The sequence below is a fragment of the Talaromyces stipitatus genome, genomic scaffold (genome assembly GCF_000003125.1).
Source record: "Talaromyces stipitatus ATCC 10500 scf_1105507295523 genomic scaffold, whole genome shotgun sequence".
NCBI classification, from domain to species: Eukaryota; Fungi; Ascomycota; class Eurotiomycetes; order Eurotiales; family Trichocomaceae; genus Talaromyces; species Talaromyces stipitatus.
Window position 1 is genome coordinate 3,670,396 of NW_002990113.1, and position 17,881 is coordinate 3,688,276.

At 46.2% G+C, this 17,881-nt stretch overlaps 10 protein-coding genes across 10 annotated transcripts; 6 read left to right on the forward strand and 4 right to left on the reverse strand.

Moving 5' to 3' along the window:
* Window positions 1–1,221: 1,221 nt before the first annotated feature.
* On the reverse strand, window positions 1,222–1,638 carry TSTA_072800 (uncharacterized protein; the record flags this gene model as incomplete). The annotated part of the gene is made up of 2 exons (XM_002341236.1): window positions 1,222–1,299; window positions 1,321–1,638. The coding sequence occupies 2 exons, from the start codon at window positions 1,636–1,638 to the stop codon at window positions 1,222–1,224; spliced, it is 396 nt and encodes a 131-aa protein (XP_002341277.1).
* Window positions 1,639–1,677: 39 nt separating this feature from the next.
* On the reverse strand, window positions 1,678–2,554 carry TSTA_072810 (C6 finger domain protein; the record flags this gene model as incomplete). Its single annotated transcript, XM_002341237.1, has 3 exons — window positions 1,678–1,764; window positions 1,803–2,315; window positions 2,423–2,554. The coding sequence occupies 3 exons, from the start codon at window positions 2,552–2,554 to the stop codon at window positions 1,678–1,680; spliced, it is 732 nt and encodes a 243-aa protein (XP_002341278.1).
* A 170-nt stretch (window positions 2,555–2,724) lies between these two features.
* TSTA_072820 (BCAS2 family protein) lies at window positions 2,725–3,961 on the forward strand. Its single transcript, XM_002341238.1, has 2 exons — window positions 2,725–2,831; window positions 2,897–3,961. The coding sequence occupies exons 1-2, from the start codon at window positions 2,795–2,797 to the stop codon at window positions 3,514–3,516; spliced, it is 657 nt and encodes a 218-aa protein (XP_002341279.1). The 5' UTR covers window positions 2,725–2,794; the 3' UTR covers window positions 3,517–3,961.
* A 1,057-nt stretch (window positions 3,962–5,018) lies between these two features.
* TSTA_072830 (immune-responsive protein, putative) lies at window positions 5,019–6,719 on the forward strand (the record flags this gene model as incomplete). The annotated part of the gene is made up of 2 exons (XM_002341239.1): window positions 5,019–5,264; window positions 5,322–6,719. 2 exons carry the CDS (start codon window positions 5,019–5,021, stop codon window positions 6,528–6,530), a joined length of 1,455 nt encoding a protein of 484 aa, XP_002341280.1. The 3' UTR covers window positions 6,531–6,719.
* Window positions 6,720–7,159: 440 nt separating this feature from the next.
* TSTA_072840 (MFS multidrug transporter, putative) lies at window positions 7,160–9,389 on the forward strand. The gene is made up of 4 exons (XM_002341240.1): window positions 7,160–7,744; window positions 7,800–8,176; window positions 8,227–8,503; window positions 8,560–9,389. The coding sequence occupies exons 1-4, from the start codon at window positions 7,326–7,328 to the stop codon at window positions 9,326–9,328; spliced, it is 1,842 nt and encodes a 613-aa protein (XP_002341281.1). The 5' UTR covers window positions 7,160–7,325; the 3' UTR covers window positions 9,329–9,389.
* A 107-nt stretch (window positions 9,390–9,496) lies between these two features.
* TSTA_072850 (uncharacterized protein) lies at window positions 9,497–10,009 on the reverse strand (the record flags this gene model as incomplete). The annotated part of the gene is made up of 2 exons (XM_002341241.1): window positions 9,497–9,869; window positions 9,924–10,009. 2 exons carry the CDS (start codon window positions 10,007–10,009, stop codon window positions 9,497–9,499), a joined length of 459 nt encoding a protein of 152 aa, XP_002341282.1.
* A 229-nt stretch (window positions 10,010–10,238) lies between these two features.
* On the forward strand, window positions 10,239–11,783 carry TSTA_072860 (SNF7 family protein). Its single transcript, XM_002341242.1, has 4 exons — window positions 10,239–10,734; window positions 10,803–11,007; window positions 11,073–11,281; window positions 11,346–11,783. The coding sequence occupies exons 1-4, from the start codon at window positions 10,560–10,562 to the stop codon at window positions 11,426–11,428; spliced, it is 672 nt and encodes a 223-aa protein (XP_002341283.1). The 5' UTR covers window positions 10,239–10,559; the 3' UTR covers window positions 11,429–11,783.
* Window positions 11,784–12,010: 227 nt separating this feature from the next.
* Window positions 12,011–13,809, forward strand: TSTA_072870 (uncharacterized protein). Its single transcript, XM_002341243.1, has 2 exons — window positions 12,011–13,265; window positions 13,322–13,809. The coding sequence occupies exons 1-2, from the start codon at window positions 12,240–12,242 to the stop codon at window positions 13,679–13,681; spliced, it is 1,386 nt and encodes a 461-aa protein (XP_002341284.1). The 5' UTR covers window positions 12,011–12,239; the 3' UTR covers window positions 13,682–13,809.
* Window positions 13,810–13,977: 168 nt separating this feature from the next.
* TSTA_072880 (uncharacterized protein) lies at window positions 13,978–16,624 on the forward strand (the record flags this gene model as incomplete). The annotated part of the gene is made up of 2 exons (XM_002341244.1): window positions 13,978–14,052; window positions 14,135–16,624. 2 exons carry the CDS (start codon window positions 13,978–13,980, stop codon window positions 16,622–16,624), a joined length of 2,565 nt encoding a protein of 854 aa, XP_002341285.1.
* A 228-nt stretch (window positions 16,625–16,852) lies between these two features.
* Window positions 16,853–17,771, reverse strand: TSTA_072890 (GNAT family acetyltransferase, putative; the record flags this gene model as incomplete). Its single annotated transcript, XM_002341245.1, has 2 exons — window positions 17,164–17,771; window positions 16,853–17,095 (listed from the first exon to the last, which is right to left on the reverse strand). Exons 1-2 carry the CDS (start codon window positions 17,533–17,535, stop codon window positions 16,853–16,855), a joined length of 615 nt encoding a protein of 204 aa, XP_002341286.1. The 5' UTR covers window positions 17,536–17,771.
* Between the last annotated feature and the right edge of the window lie 110 nt (window positions 17,772–17,881).

Here is a 17,881-nt window from a genome sequence, read left to right on the forward strand (position 1 = left end):
ACAAATCGATTTCTGGTGCCTGCATGAATACAGAACTGATACTAGTAAGCTTAGTGTTGGTGTTGTTTTCCCGGCATGGCTTACCTAGGTGGTAGCCTAGGCAGTTTGTTAGGAATGCGGGGGAAGAGATCGTCAGGCGGATGATTCCCTTTCGCATAACATCCATTTTTAGGGGGTGTGATAAGGTATGATTAAAGCATACGTATTGCTACCCCTCCAGCGGACTAATTTCAGCCACTGTTCATCACGGTGACTTGGTTAGTTCAGAGTTGATGGGTTAATAGGTTGGCTCGTTCCATTAGTCTCTGTTAACTCTTGTCGTTTACTCCTCAGATGAAAGACCTTATCTATGATTTGCGGGAAGTTGAGACTCTGACTAGGATGTCACCATGCAGTAGACTCGTTACTACGTAGCACTGCTTGAGTACATTCATATCTTAGCATCGAATCGATAAGCCTGTCCCCGCGGCACTGCCACCATCTCGTCAAATCTGGAGTAAGTGTGATCCAATAATGTTGGCTCAATACTTATTGGTGACATCGCTTTGTAAGTTTGTACGAGTCCAAAGAGTTATTGTTAATGTATGTATGGGCATTGTGGAACGCTCTCTGGTTCCGTCAAGGTCAGATGGTTACTAAGCTCATATATACGCCGATACTAATAAGAAGCTTAGCAGGACTAGTGTGTGACTTCATTGGTAAACTCGCTTCAATATTCTTAAAAAGGCTCGTGACAGGTGCATCGGGACAAAAGTCCCAGTCTAGAACGACACTCCGTTAATGGCGCTTTGCCTAGCTACCATTGATACAAATCTCGACTCGAGGAGAGAAGAATAGGCACTGGACAATTGGCCTTATTAAGGTAGTTTCCCGTCTGTCATGCAACGGTTTGAGGTTAATCCTTGTCCTTAATTGTCTGTTGATACGCACGCGAGATACGAGTATAATCTTCGTCCAATTGGATAACCAGTTTTTGTTTCTTGCGATTGCGCCATGTGACGATCCGGTCGGGACGTACTGACAGTATTCCATAAAATGATGTACTATGTTTCTCAAAGAAAAAAAAAAGTAGGCCGAGGGGTCTGATATGGGTCAGCACTTGGCCTGCTATAGCTGACTCACACCCACTAGATCATGGATCCGAAGGAAACCAGGAGAATATATGGTCGCTTTGTTGCAATAGTGTATTCGATGGCGAATCAAAGAGCCGTTACCAAAATATCAATGCTCACAAACTTCATCCATGTTCTCGTCACGCCCAGATAAATACTGAGAAGTGTTCATGTCCATCTTCGAAGCCTAAAGTAGGCTATCACGAACCGATAGCGGCCACTGCATCAAAGGTTGCCAATCTTCTGGTATTATTGAAGCAAGACCGGTTATCTCCTTTTGTGGTGTTGCGCCAATCATCCACGAACCGGTATATCCTGCCATAAAAGTAAAATAATGCGCAAAAATAACAAGGGCACGAGGTTGTCTTTCAAGTAAAAGATGACTGGATTTCGTCGGCAAAAGCCCTAAAAACCCAACCAAGCGGACAGGGTCAACTGTGAGTTTGAGATGTCCCAATGCTCCCAGGGCATGCATGTAGGTGTCAATAATCTCTGAATCCCATGGTTCAAGCTGATCTCGAGGCATGACCCGTTCCATCAGACGGGAAATAACTGGGTTTCTGACTTATTGATGCCACGGCTCCACCATTGCGCCAATGTTGCTTCGCGGAACAAGACCATCACTGAAGTATTCGCGGCCTCCGGGTTTGATCTTACAGATCCCCATATAGACAAAAAGGTGGAACGTACCGTGGCAGTTACTGAGAGTAATTCCTCTGGGAGTTGATATAACTCGGTGTTCCGATCTTGAAGCCGAGCAAAAAGAATAATTCGCAGTAGACTGGATGTAAACCAGACTGCATCCGCGTTAATTATATTCACATTCGAGATATCTCGGCGGTGGCCTCTTAATGCGGAGTCCATACAATGGCAATGAGCGTCAAATAGGTCACTCGATGGCTCAGTTAGAGCGATATGCAATGCCGCCGCTGCGCAGATAGTATCTAGCAGGGCCGGGTGCTTCAAGGCCAGCTCTGGACACTTTTCACGCCAGACTTTGGCTAGGTTAGGGTCCGCTGATGTCGGCAAGGTATCGGCGGTTTGAGTCGCAAAGTGATGTATGAGGCGGAGCTCAAGCAAGTGTTTTGAGGGCCTGCTCGTAACTAGAGGCGATAGCAAATCTGTTGTTGTACCTCGAATCTTGTCCTGGTTCTGTTCACCTTGTGATACTCCAACAACAATTTTGATTCTGTCGTAGAAGCACTTTACCCCATATCTTCTACAATTTACACATGTAGGATGGGTCTCGTCGTACTATGATTCAATCAGCAGGATAGTAGAGAATCCTAAGACAGATCGTACAGGCCTACCTTAACCCGTCGAGAGCGACAAGTTGCACAGCCCGTTTTTGACTTCTTATGATACAATTTCTTGGGCCTGGGCCGAGCTCGTCCAGGAGGAGTATCATCTGTGTTGGCACTGGAGTCCCCAGTGCCCTCCATTTGGTCGTCTCAGTATGTATTATACATCATCGTGGAATATGATGATTTGCTGAACTCAGCTGAACTGGTGCAAAAGGAAGGTGCGCTTGATACTGAAATGTGATTGGATGAATGCTTACATAACAATCATAATCTTTGTTGCCTTTTTGCCTTACGCTAAGACCAGAACTGAACTTCAAGCTCTTTTGCTGCGACACATTAGTAGCATGCATTTCACCGATCTACTACTCTCGACTCAAGATGCCTTTAATTAATGAATACCATTCTTCGCTTCCATGTATGTGTTTTGTCTATTTATCCAGTTTCACTACGTCACTTGAATCTAACAACAGCTGCCGTTAGACATTGACGGAGAGCCAGGAGAGCAGGCTCGCGCAACAGCTCAAAAGCTCATCTCGGCAGAGTTATCCCCAGAACATGCCTCAACCCTCCATCCAGCCATACCTGCATTACCTGAAACTCGCTTCTCACCGCTTATCGAACAAGAGCTCTCTAGGAAAGAGGCCGGTCTCCCGTTGACCGGTGGGATCGATTTGTCTCGCTACGAAGCACCAGAAGCGCCAGAAGGACCATCTAAAACACAAGACGAAGCTTCAAAGAAACTGCAGGAATGGAAAGATACTCTCCGAAAAGCGTACATTTCCAGCTCCCATCTGTCGATACGACATAATAACCTTTCCCTTCTTGAAGAATACGGGAAAAATGCCTGGCTTATTGGAAACTCTCAGCTAGAGGAAATTTTGCGAAATGTTGAAAAGGAATTGGCAGAGACTAAAGAGGCTGTTGAAAATGTTCATAAGGAAAGGAAATTGGCACAAGAGTCTGGTCATGGAGAGCTTTCCGGGTTGGAGGATACGTGGAGACGCGGAGTGGGTTCTGTACTGGAAGTCGAAGTTGCGGCGGAACATCTGAGGCAGCAGATTCTTGAGCAACGCCGTCAACAAGCTCAGCAGTCTCGGTAATCGCGAATGATCGATCTTGTAATCGATATAGCGGTGCTGGGCACAACCCCCCCTTTTTACTACCTGGCCAACAGCACATCGAGTATACTGCCCACAGTCGACGCTGGTCAATCAGATATTGATTATCTGGAGACACCTAATCTTCTCAGGAATCCGCTCAACGAGCTTCTTGCGAAGGGCAAGAGCTAGCTAGGTCTTAGGGCACTCCACGGCTACGATCGTTGCCCTTATTGAACTCAAGGAAAACATTGCACAGCTGGATGGATTCATGGGGACGTCATCTTGGTAACAAAAGTTATTGATCTCTGGGGCAGATCTCCGGATCAATTGATCAACTGGCTTGGAGGCTGGAACTATAGCACCCACTGCCACTTTCATATCGTTGGAAATGTCATACTCAGGAGTCACCGTTTACGGCTCAAAGCCTTCAATCTGAACTATCACATACATATCGGAAATCTTAGTAGCCTTTCAAACATATACGAACTGTTCCTTGAACCAACGTCCCATGGGTATACAATCAACTGAATGAAGCATATTTTCGAAGTATGAGAGACTTCATGTTGACACGTAATGGCTGCGATTTGCGAGATGTCCTCTTCATTGAAACGAAACGATGGTTGCTTAGGTTATACTCCAAGTACCCGTACTAACAGCGCAATGTAGGCATCAATCTCATTCTTGAACCTTAACATTCTCCTTTTTGACGGACTTGCTTATATCACAATACCTAAATCCGCATACAAGCAAAACGCTCATGTCGAATTTCAGATACGTAAAGCACGTGCACCCAGACCAACTCAATCGGAAAAGTTTCCGAAATTCCGAGTTGTTATACGTACTATGTACTCCCAAGTCTTTTAGGGCTCGGGCTGGTCCTGTGACCGGCAAACCGGCACAGTTGATCAGCATACGGATAGATAGGCTTTGACCCTTTTCAAATGCGATCTCGGGATATGCCAAGGGTGTATGTATGACGGCCCAGCCAGAATTGAGATTTGTAATGTTCTACATGCCATGTGTTTGTTGTATCACACATACATATGCAGTCGGAATATGAATATGATAGGTATGTCAATTGCCGTACATACGTACCCATAAGGAGAGATACATAATACCTAGGCACATAGAATTAAATCGATACTGTACAGTAAGGATAAAGTGGCTCGTTTTCAAGGTGCGTACTTACTTGGAGGACTGGTAGATTGGATTCCTATTCAAGCGATTTTTGTTTCGAGTATATCTACAACTTCCAACTTCAATATATCTTGTACTTCAGAGAGTTATACGCATACTACTCGTGCTCACTAAGTCATATAACCAACTCATCATTACTTCCACCAACAGACCGGTGCTCGTCACGCCCCACGCCCACCGGGCCGTTAACGGCAAGTATGTATGTATAGATGCAATGGATATAAAATATGGTAAGCAGCTTGACAGGATGGCATTCCAAGTAGCTAGTAGCGATATCCATGGATTCAACTTAAATTGAATCCCAAATGGCTTCTACATACGAAAAAGGCTCCGAAGAGTCAGGTGTAACCAAACAACTTTGCCGGTGGCTTGAGACTTTCACATTGGATGATGTCCCGGAAGATGTACGCCTACGCGCCAAATACCTCATCTTAGACGGTCTTGCATGTGGTATCGTAGGCTCTCATCTGCCATGGACAGAAAAAGCAGCCAGCACATTTTTTGAAATGGAACCAACTGGAACCAGCATCGTATGGGGCTACAGCGACAAGGTTTGATTCATCAGATTACGTGTGAATCCAATAGGCAAAACTGACGGACAAGTAAAGAAAGTTAGCCCCCTGTCTGCTGCGCTGTTAAACAGCACGGCAGTTCAATCATTTGAGCTTGATGATTGGCATCTGTCAGCCCCTTTACATTCCAACTCTATTATTCTCCCAGCTCTCTTCGCAGCTGCCAGCCATCGTGAAGTTGGGCAGTCAGTCAAGACTGATGGCAAGACGTTTCTAGTCTCCCTCATTGCTGGATATGAGACAGGCCCTAGAGTCGGACTTGGTCTTCATGGTGCTCATATGCTCACCCGCGGATGGCATTCAGGAGCAGTATTCGGTCCATCAGCTTCAGCCGCTTCGGTCAGCAAATTATTGCAGCTTCCTGCCGGTTCTATTGAGGATGCACTCGGTATCGCTTGTACGCAGGCAGGTGGATTGATGTCTGCCCAATTCGGAAGCGAAGTAAAGCGTATGCAGCACGGCTTTGCGGCCCGGAGCGGCCTTCTTGGTGCTCTGCTTGCCCAGAAGGGCTACACTGGAATCAAAAATGTCTACGAAGAAAAATTCGGAGGTTTCCTCATTATGTTTGGTCAGGGTTCGGTGAAGCAGCCTTCATATTTACCAGAGGAGATTAGTAAAGAGCTCGGGGAGACATGGCAATCACGCCTTATCCGAGTTAAAGATCATGCTTCCATGGCTGGTACTCATTGCACAGTTGATTGTGTCCGCGCATTGCAGGATAAATACCCTGAGAAATTGTCAGATCTCAGGGCAATTACCAGTATCAAGGTGGATATGACGGAGGCAGCATTCCATCACGGCGGATTTGACGTGAAACGACCAGTCGCAGCCACAGGAGCCCAAATGAGTGCAGCATATACTGCAGCTACGCAGCTCGTTGACGGACAGGTACTTCCCAATGAATTTCGACATGACCGGCTCGATCGAGATATTGTCTGGGAGCTGGTTGAAAAAATCAAATGCTTCCATGCACGCGATCTCGGCGAGGATCGTTATACGCAGCGTGTTACTATCACTCTCAACGATGGCACGGTTTTGAGTGAGACCTTGCACGCCCCGAGGAGTGTGTCGCCGGGATTGACTAATGAAGAGATTTTGGAGAAGTGGCGGCGACTGACTCAGGGTCTCATTGAAGAGGAGAGACGGGATGAGATTGAGAAGATGGTATTGGACATTGAGAATGTGGACGATGTGGCTGTTCTGAACCAACTAATGGCAGCGCATTTCCTGAATCCTATTGCTTAAATACGTTATGTAGCATCCACAATAGAACAGATTTCAAGCGCATTAGCAGCCAGACTCTGGAAATCAAGGAATGCTGCGCAACGCATACAACCAAGTAGGAATAAGGTAGACGTGGTGTAACGATCTTCAAAGTTTTAGCGCCGCACGTATTCCGAGGTTTATTTTTGCCCTAACTCTTGAGTCTTCCGTAGTGAACAGAAAAAACGAACTCCGAACTCCTAAAATCGAAGAAAGATGCTAGCCGACAGCAAGTGCCGCCGGAAATTCGGAATTCTTTCCAGTCACCTTACCCTAAAAAAAGTATGCATCGGCTTTCGATGCGATAGAATCAAAAATTAGGCTTGGACCAGGGTTTCTCCACTACGTGCAAGCTTAGTACATCTTCGTATTTTTTTTTCTGCCCCATGAACGGAAAAGAACTTTGGGGTCTATGAAAGAATGTTCGTATTTCTTTTGCTTCTCACGGATTCCTTTGCTTCGTCCCCTTATCATAATCTGTTCTTGAGGTTTAATCGACTTTTCCGAGTTTTGAACGGTTCAAACGAACCTGGCTTAATACAAAACTGATTTATTTTTCTCTGCGATACATATTTATCACAGTTGACACTGTTCCATATCTGTTCCGTCATCTCGTTTACTTCCAGATTTGAGTTGTGGTGTTCCAAAGCTGTCTTTGACAGGGCGCAAATTGTGGGGCTGGACGATATCTTGTCATTGATATATGGGATGCGGCTCCGATTTATCAATTAGCTAAAGTCTAAAGACAACTTGATCATATATTAGAAGGAAGTCGATATGTCTTCCAATCCGAAGTCTACCCATGGCGGCTCCGGGGACGACGACCACGACAATTCCGAGAAATGGTCCCAAGACGAAAAGATGACTCACAACCAACATTGTCAACAACACGAAAGACAGCAATCCCTCGGCTCATCTGACAGTGAGAGCTTCTACGAAATTCAACCTGTTCGTAGCGAACGACAGGTCCATCCAGAAATCAGGGGTACCGGCGACGGCCTGTTGACTCCCCAAATATCTCGAATATCACATAATTCTCTGGCTCGCAGAGTCACCACGGTTGGCACAACGGGGACAACTGATCCGCTTTTTGAGGTGGATTGGGATGACGAAAATGATCCTGAGAATCCGTGGAATTGGTCGTTGGCTTATACGGCGATGTGTATTGCATTTCTGTCGTATAATACCCTTGTGATGTATGTCCGTTCCGATGTGGTAGATGTCCATGCTGCTAACTGCCTGGTGCTATAGTGTCCTCTTTTCCACCAGTTATACCTCCGGCACGTCGCAGATCGCTAAAGAGTTCGGCATCTCGGAAACGATCGTCACATTGGGTCTGACCTTTTACCTCCTCGGTCTAGCATTAGGCTCTGTGGTCATGGCTCCCCTCAGCGAAATCTATGGCAGAAAACCGGTCACCGTAGCAAGTATGGTGATATTCAACGTGATGATTATCCCCGTTGCTGTAGCCAAGTCAATGGCAATTATCATCGTCTTTCGATTCATTGGGGCTATCGCCGGAAGTGTCATGATAAGTAGCGCGCCAGGAATGGTGGCTGATATCATCCCAGCACAGAAGCGAGCTCTTGCTTTCTCTATCTGGAGTATAGGACCCATCAATGGTCCAGGTATGTAATTTTCCTGTCGATACTAGCATCATGCACTGACATCGTGACAGTGCTTGGCCCTATTATCGGCGGTTTCGTAACTCAATATTTGGGCTGGCGTTGGGCTTGCTGGATCAGTCTCATGCTCGGTGGTGTTGCCCTGGCGTTCTCCTGCATCATGAAAGAAACATACGCCCCCGTCATCTTGCGGAAGAAGGCCGCTCGCCTTCGAAAAGATACTGACGATCCTCGTTGGTGGTGCCGGTATGATTATAAAGTGCCGCTAAAAGAGACTATGAAGTCCAATTTGAGCCGTCCTTTGATCATGGCAGTGTTAGAACCTATTTGGTACGTCTTCCCTATTAGCTGATAGATATGAATACGGATCTGACTCGAAGTGATAGCATTTTCTGGAATCTGTATATCGGGATCGTCTACGGTATCCTGTACTTGTGCTTCACCGCGTATCCGATCGTGTTTCGCGAAATAAGAGGCTGGAGTCTTGGGGTATCTGGTTTGGCTTTCCTGGGCATCGGAATTGGGACGCTCCTAACGATCGCTTGTGAACCGTTCTACCGACGACTGATCCAAAGCCACAAGAAAGACCCCGAAACCGGAGAGGTGTACCCTGAAGCCATGGTATCGGCTGTTTGTATCGGCTCAATTCTCATTCCCATCGGTGAACTATGGTTTGCTTGGACGTGCTCACCAGCTTCGATCCCTTGGCCTGCCCCAATCGCCGCTGGTATTTTCTTTGGCGCCGGCAATACTGCTGTTTTTATTTATTCCTCCAACTATCTGACTTTCAGTTATGGTATCTACGCCGCATCTGCGCTAGCAGGAAACTCCCTCATAAGAAGTATCCTCGGTGGTATTATGCCGTTGATCGCAACATATATGTACAACAGCCTTGGACCCAACTGGTCCGGCACATTGCTCGGTTTGCTGGAAGTAGCCTGCATTCCAATTCCGTTCATCTTCTGGAAATACGGATATAAGATTCGCCAAAAGAGCATATTTATCCGGTCCATGCAAGAGGATCAGAGAAGACTGAAGGGCAAGAGAGAAAACAGGAACGCCACAAGTGCAATATCACCTGAAGAGGCTGTCGAAGGCGTTGTCGAGTTCCAAGATATCGAAAAAGGTGGCGCTCAGGTCAAAGTTAATGCATGATCAGATTTAAGAAGAAAGGTCGTTTCGTTTGTTCTGTTATTAGCCGTAGCATACATACCCCATTAATGACATGCATTGCGTTGGTTCCCATATTCAAGCCACAATGATTGGTAAAGTAGTCTGCCGAACGGTTGTAATTGAGTTTGACTTTGAAATGTCTGCATCGGGTCAAGTATCCCGTCCCAATCTTCGATTAATTGCTTGCATATCCGCAAGACTCTGCTCATATTCCGCAACACGTAGAGCTCCAGCATCCGAAATCATAACTGCTTCGACATAGATCTGGCTGCCGTTGGCATCTTCTGGCGTATGACAATCTTCGTCTTTTTTGCTCTGCATTTCGAGTCTGATATACCCGAATATATTCAGCCATGTGCCGACTTGTAATTGACCCCCCGTGATGGTATTGAGAACGTGGCAAATGTCCACTGATACTCTCCTTGATGCAATAGATGAACTTCGCTTTTTATCTTTCCTTGATAAGGGAGGAAAATTATGTTCAAGTTCTAGTCTTCCTCGCACGGTATCATATCGCGTGACACTTCCCCAGATCAGTAGGGTTCATATATCGACCAGGGGCAGTTTATTGACATACCACCCTAGGAATCTGACCTTTGTATGTGGAGGGAGAGATGAGAGCTCGTGTAGGAATACGAGGCGGGTCGGGATTGGCCCGTTCATTATAGACCCCAGGAATTTGATTCCAACAACATCCTCTTTTCTCTAATCTGATTAGATGTTGGTATCGAGTCAAAAAAAACATTTGGAAGGTCAAGGAGACAAAACAATAGGCAGCACGTGACCAGGGCGGTCCGATAGGCGGGAGGACTCCGACTGGCCCAGCGGGAACCTGAAGATGTCATATGGGCAGAACAACTACAGCAGCGGACGGACGCTTTCTTTCTCTTTCGACCAGGCTACCATATTGTCTTTCCAACGTCGAATCTTCTTGGCAAACAACTCTATCAGCAGTTATACATTGTCTTATTTATCTGGATTGCTCGTTTTGCTAAATATTAACAGCAGTCGACTGCGGAGGAGGTGGTGTTGTTCCGTTGCCGATAACGTTCCCCTCCATTCATCTCCAACATTTGAGAAGTTCGGCGTCACCAAAACAAGCATCAACTTGCGACTAAGTGCCAGGGTTGTCAGTCGTTTTGACCACCAAATAACATTTTAGGGTTGTGCCAACCGGACTATTACTGTAGAAATATATATCGCCCCGCGAAAAATGTGGTCGTGGTTTGGTGGCCAGTCTGCGCAAAAGCGCAGAGATGCGCCCAAGGAAGCGATATTGAAACTTCGCGAACAGCTGGATATGCTACAGAAGAGGGAGAAACATTTGGAAAATCAAATAGTGGAGCAGGAAGCCATAGCAAAGAAGAATGTCACGACGAATAAGAATGGTGTGTATTTATTTACCTATTGCTCTGATCCTTTATTAGAAGTGACTGATGGTTCTTCTTTTGTACAGCCGCCAAAGCCGCCCTCCGGAGAAAGAAGATGCACGAGAAAAACCTCGAGCAAACCCAGAACCAGGTCATGCAACTCGAACAACAGGTGTATTCGATCGAAACAGCCAATATCAACCAAGAGACTTTGTATGCAATGGACAGTGCCGGAAATGCCATGAAACGTATGCACACTGGTCTCACGATGGAGAAGGTCGATAGCATGATGTTAGTCACTCCTTTTTCTCTCCAAACAAGTATTTTCATGGCTCTTGTCTAACTGTTGGAAACAGGGAGACATTACGAGAACAACAAGCACTCGCCGACGATATCGCGCAGGTCATCACAACAACACCGTTCGGCGAACAAGTCGACGACGATGAATTGGAGAGTGAACTGGCGGATCTGGAGCAGGAGACTATAGACGAACGAATGTTGAAGACTGGTACTGTCCCAGTCTCCGATCAACTGAATCGGTTACCCGCGGCTGCGAATGGAGAGCGTAAGTCTACCCTTGTGCGACCTTCGAGTGATGTAGACGCTGAGATTGACTTTGTTGTGATTAGTCAAAGGCAAAGCCAAACAGACTGAAGAAGAAGACGAAGAAGCGGAATTGGAGAAACTACGTGCTGAGATGGCCATGGGTTAGAGGACCTTGTTCATCTCTATTTATTTTCCATTCCATTGCGCGGCTCAAGTCAAGTGTTGAGAGTATCGATCACCATACCATTATCAGATCATCTGCTTCTTGCCTCTCCGTATTTTCATGCCTGCCAGCTTATCCATCGCCGCGTTATGTCTGTTTATGCGAGGGATTAAGGTTTTGTCTTTTATCTTTATTTCTTGGTTATACTGGTGTTTGTAAGGCAGAGAAACCCCTCTATTAATCCTATAACGGCTTCCTTTTCCCTTCATAATTGCTGTTAGCATCATTAATATCTATCTTGCTTTGGGCCACCGTTGCGGCTATATAGGCCATATTAAGACAACGTCAATTGAGCGCTACCAATTTTCACAGTGCGTTCTGCCTAGTATAAGATAGGCCACAATACTATATACATTGATCCATTAACAGGTAAGTAAATAGTGTTAAGAATTATGACATCTCAGTCGAGAACTAGAAGATCATGAAGATCATTGTGATCTACACTATACTCAATCTGGCACGCTAACAGCTGCAGGCCGATGTCATACATCGTCCAACTTTTGACCACACAACCTCCTGACTTGCATTCTCACATTCTTTTAATGTTAAACCTATCGACAGGTATACACTCCTTTTATTTCCTTCTTGTTTTAATCCTTACTCCTTGCTACGACTTCTCATAACCTCACCAATTATCCTGGCCTTTCGCGATTGTTTCATTGATATGACGTCGGCCGAGCATGTGATGGAAGGTGGTTGATCGAGACACCCCTAAGACGTTCTCTAATATCTATCTACCCAAGCCGAACAAATAATGGCTACTGATGTCGCCAAGGGAATTGACTTGGTTGACAATACAAAATCACAACAACCTTCTGAACAGGACCTAAGCCGCTCAGAGACTCGCTCGTCCTATTTCCAACTGAAGCAAAAACTGACCAGGGACTCTGTCAGAAATGAATTGCAGAAAAGGAAATACGCCAAGTGGCAACGCGAAAGACTTGGTGCCCCGGATCCAGAGTCTAGGAGTCAAAGTCTATCGCGCACAACCACCAAAAACACTACACCAGGTACCCCAATGCCTAGCAAGGGCTTTGATAATGTGGACATACTTAATATTGCCCCCGTGCAAACCGAAGCTACGAATATTCTAAAAACGGAGGAAAATCCGGAAGCCAGCTCAGAGCTTGAAGTGCTCTATGAAAATCAACGAGGATGGTTTCTTTTCGGGATACCATTCTATTCGTCTCGCTCCCTTCTTCAATTTGATCCTCCAGCATGGGTGGATAAGGAATATCGCGTTAGTCCCGTCAACATTACAAATACGCAAGTTCCTGATCCGAGCTGGGAATGGGCTTGGCCGACGTGGTATGTGGATATGTCCGACGACGTTGACGAGGAAGGGTGGCAGTATTCGTTCTCCTTTATACCGAAATCTGGTTGGCATGGGACTCATCCTTGGTTTCACTCGTATGTGCGCAGAAGGCGCTGGGTGAGATTACGGGTTAAGAAGAAGTACGCGAGACTGAAGAATGGAGTGGACCAGACGGACTTTCGCATGGCTCATATGTTAAATGAGGATTACTTCACTATTCATTCTCAAAATCTGAACAGCGTGGACCCGAGCATTGCGCCTCCAACGGCGGCAGATGTCCCTTCGTCGTCATTTTCTAGACAGTGGGTAGGCGATTCACCGGAAAGGCATGTGGAGGATAGTATTGAAAATATACCGGCACTTCTCGAAGCTATGAAAAATGCCATTGTGGACCGCAAGAAGATCGAAGCGCTTCGGAAGTTTTTGGCTCAGGGTGGAGAAGAGCTTTATTATCTCCCTGACAAGGTTCGCTGCTAACCGTCACTTTATCAATTGCTATACTAACCCAGGTATCATGACAGGTTCCTGAAATGTTGAGCTTGTTCGTATTCCAAACATCGCGCTGGCAGTTTCTAAAACTCTTGCATGATGCATTAGACGACGCAAATAGTCTTGAAACAGATTCAAACGCAGGTAAAAAGGAAATTGATGCGCAAGACCGAAGACGCAATAATATTTTAAGAACGATTGATGCCGTCAAGAAAGAGGTTTCTGATATCGGCGTTTTCGATATTTCGAAAGAGAATCTCGAAAGTCTCTACGACTCCGAACTGCACGAAGCACATAGATCCTCGCGTGGAAAGGGTAAGGAAAGGTCATGGAATGAGATCAAAGGCATCCCTAAAGCAGCCGGCATTGGTAAAGAGGGCCATATCTATTGATCATGGCATTCATCATTATGCTAATCAGTTTGATTCGCCTTGTATGGCATCAAGCATATCGTTAGCGTTACACGGCGAGGGATACTTTGCTAATTTTTAATATGTAATATATTGTAATCACTCTCCGCAAAAAGTCATCAACATGTATGTTCTGTAGAAAAACATCTGAAAGACGTCGTGGGCGTCTAGTAGTTGTTTGATGAAGCCAATGAATGCTCACCGCCCGGGTGGATACGCATTTCCCTGAGCTCCGGTGGACTTTTTCAAAATTTCCGCATCATCAATCGATGAGCTTCATGTCAACAACCACCACCTACACTCATCGTACATATTTACAAGCACGGGGTTCTATGATTTCCACATCGACAACTGTAAATAGTTTGCTTGCAGTCAGAGAGGTCCCCTCATGCTTACTTCTCTCTGCTGCCACCCCTAATGATTACTCGAGGCAAGAGCTGTCTTCGATGCGGCAACTTGTCAACCTTTCTGGATAATGTCGCTGTCCCTGCATCGAACGAGCCTTTACAATTTCTCTACCCTTCTTTCGCGAAAGGTATCTTACTAGGGTGCCAGGCTTCGGAATCTCGAGCTCGTTTCTCGTCTACCCGACGGTCCAAACTGCGCGGAAATCACAAGAAGTTTCAGCAGCCGTATACATCAGTCAATGCGAAGTCTCGTCGATGGCTGACTCAAGGCAGCCATTTGGCTACGAACGGTAATGTTGGAGATGTTGAGGTTAGTCCTCGGGCGGAGACTTCGTATCCCGAACTTTACCGCGATGCCGACCTCGATCGGTTCGACGATGGTGGCAGACGAACCGATCGTTTACGTACGAGAGCTAACGAGCATGAGACGGGACCACGCATCGAACCCGAAGTCGACAAGATCTTAAATCATAGATCCTCTAATGAGCCCATGTTCGACGAGGGCACGATTAACGGAAACGTGGAGTATGGACATATGGAAAATGAAGTCTTCAATGCAGGAGAATATGCTTTGACGACTCCGATGATGCAGTCAGAAGTACCCCCTCCTGACGACCGGAAGCTTCTGACTTTAATGCGCAAACGTGATATGGCTCTGGCCGCGATGACGGCCTACGCGAATACGCCAGGGGAATCGAAAAAATTGAGATATCGACAATTCATAGCATTAAAGCCCAAGAATAAACATAAAAGACGGCCTCACTGGACAGAGTTAATGGCCCGGCTTGAAAGGATGCACCATGAAACGATCGTGGAGCCGATAAAAGGCACACGCAAGGAAATTCTATTGCGAGAAGAAACGGTTGCATTTTTCTCGGGCACTACCAGATCGATGGAGAATATCTGGTACGTTCGGATTCGAAATGGATGTAAGGTCCACGTGTTGGACTCTATTGAGAGTGAGGGTATATATCGCAAAGTGGTCCTTACTGGAACGAAACGAGTGATTGAGCTCGTAGAGAAGCAGCTTCAACAATTCGATGAGCAGATTCGGCAATCAGATGTACCCCCTGTCGTTCCCTCAATGCTTGCTTTGCGCCAGCAAGGCTTGACGCCTCCCCTAGTTCGAAGATGGTGGTTCTCCCCTTCGGACCATGATAACCGCATGATAGTCTCAAAACCTGTGTCAGGTACTGTGGTGACTAGCGTTCGGGCGTTTAACAGCTTAGTCGAGCAATGGGTCTATTATGAACCCCCTGTGAAAGGACGCTGGCACACCAGTTTAGTGAAAGACGAACTTGTCGCTTTATTTACCAGGCCGGAAAACAAGCTCTATTTCTCGTCCAATGCCTTACACTTAGCTCTAAATTTTCTGACGGAACACGAGTTTCTTAACTCAGTTCGCAAGGTATTTTATCACGCCAAGACTGTGGCTACTGCAAACACGTTCAACGTTTTTCTTCAGGCATCCGCCAAACGCCAAGATCCTTGGTTCTATCGGTACGTTCTGACAGAGATGGAGAAATCGGGAGTTCAGCCGAATGGGCATACCTGGATGACTTTGTTGAAGTCTCTTGTTTCGCCAGGCCCGAGAAAGGAATTGATGAAACGTATGAAGGAGTTTGGATTACTTGAAGACACCAGAGTGCTTCATGATATGATAGAGCACGACATCTCCTCGTTGGTTTCCGATTCTCTCGAAGAAGGGAACGATATCCAGACTTTTCTAGAGTCGTTGGAACGGGATTATGGCAGCGACATCATAACGACAAACTTACTCAACCAGATCCTGAATGCAGTTTATCTAAGACGAGACTTAAAACTCACGGCAGACATACTTAAAAGCTTCGAACGATTCGGAATTGCTCCAAATGCGAGAACTTTTACTGCCGCACTTTCCATATTCTTCCGTATTGGTCCTGCTGTGGGGATTATGACACCATATCTGAGAGAACATGAATATCTTCTTCACCACCGCCATTACGACATGTTGTTTCTTGACGCGATAGCCTCGAATGCGATCAACGCATGTCGAGTCATTTGGAGATATGCCAGCATGAGAGGCGAAACGAGTTCGACAATGCGATATATCGTCCTCTCATCTCTTCTTGGTAAACGTTCAGCGCGGCATGTGACCAACCCTGAGCACATTAATCATCACATTGGTTCTCTCGTTATTGGATTGAACTATCCCCAGACACAACCCACGACAAGGGCCGCGTCGCTGGTACCTCCACAATTCCAGACGAATCCATTGATATACCTGCTCCACAATAGAGACAATATGCCGGCCTCCGAAAAGATCAACCTTGTCAAGGCGTTGATGGAGGACGACGTCGAGGGTGGACCACAACATATACCCCTTGAACCTTTTACGGTCATGCTAGATGCGGCCGTCAGACTCGATTCAAGTCCAGAGTACAGTTGGGACAGGCCTGAGGGAGGAGGCCATCCTGGCATGAAGAAGTTGCCGACGATTGAGATTCTCAAACGCATTATAGATGTTCCTATAGAATAGGCCTCTCGGCTGCTCGCAGATCTGGCCGGGTTTGTAAATATATGTACATTAATTAGACGATACACATGTATAATTCTCCTGTTGTCAGCAGTTTTGCACGAAGCACATGAGTAGGCACCGTTTCATCACGTATTTATCTGCAAATGCATTTATGCAGGGGCGCATCGTTCCATCATTACATAGCATGACGCTTGATCCATATTCTATCCATGCATAGCGAATCTGTCCCTACACAACAGAACCACCAGCTGGAATCTGCGGCGTCGTGGTTTGTGGTGGTGCCCCTGGTATAGGCACCGGATAATCATAATTCGCCCCTATTGATCCCACGCCTTCTTTCAGATATAAAACAAGACGATACGCCGAGTTCCCATTAAGATAATATCGATGCAGCCGTTTGCTTCGAAGGAAACCCAACCGTTCATATAATTTCATAGCAGCTGTATTCACAACCTCTGTTTCCAGCGCGACCTATACTTCTCATCAGCTCTGTCCGTTTCCTTCACCTGCCGACAGTAGATGGGTGGGTGGGAAATCACCTCATCAGCATTTCTCTCAATCATCTTATCAATCGCCATCCGGACCAATCTCGTCGCTATCCCCTGTCCTCGATACTCCTCCCTAACCGCTAACATGGCAATATAACCCCTCAAAGGCCCGCCTCGATGAGGTTCCAGTTTTGAGACTACCACGCCCACAAGTTTGTCGTTGGAGTCCATGGCCAGAAAACAGAGATCGCCCCACTGATATAAAAAGTAGCGGTATACGTAGATGCTGTAGGGTTCCGAGAGGTCTTTGGATATTAGTTGGCGCATTGCGGTGAGGTATTCGATTTCGCGGGAAGGGTCGTATTGTATGTAGCGTAGTGTACTTGGGGATTTTGTTGTCGAGTTGTCCGTTAATGAGGCCATGATGAAGGGATTTTTGGGGTTTCCTTTCTATCGTTTTTGTTTCTTTCGTATACAGGAGTCGTTCATTTGGAAAAATGCGCTTGTTGAGAGTCGGTTGATCTTTGGCTCTGTGTAGTGCAGCTTCTCCTCCCCTCGCTTTTTCGAGGACTGAAATGGACGGAAGCTTTTGCGAAGACTTGAAGTCAAATACAAGGAGTCTTGGTATGTAATTAACGCTTGACAGTGTATTCGTGTATAATGCAGGTGGTGTAAATAGTTGGCTGTACCTGAATAAATGTTCCGCGGGGAGTTCTCTGCTTGCACATGTGACCAATCGAAGATAAGAAAAACAGCTACATATCTCTAG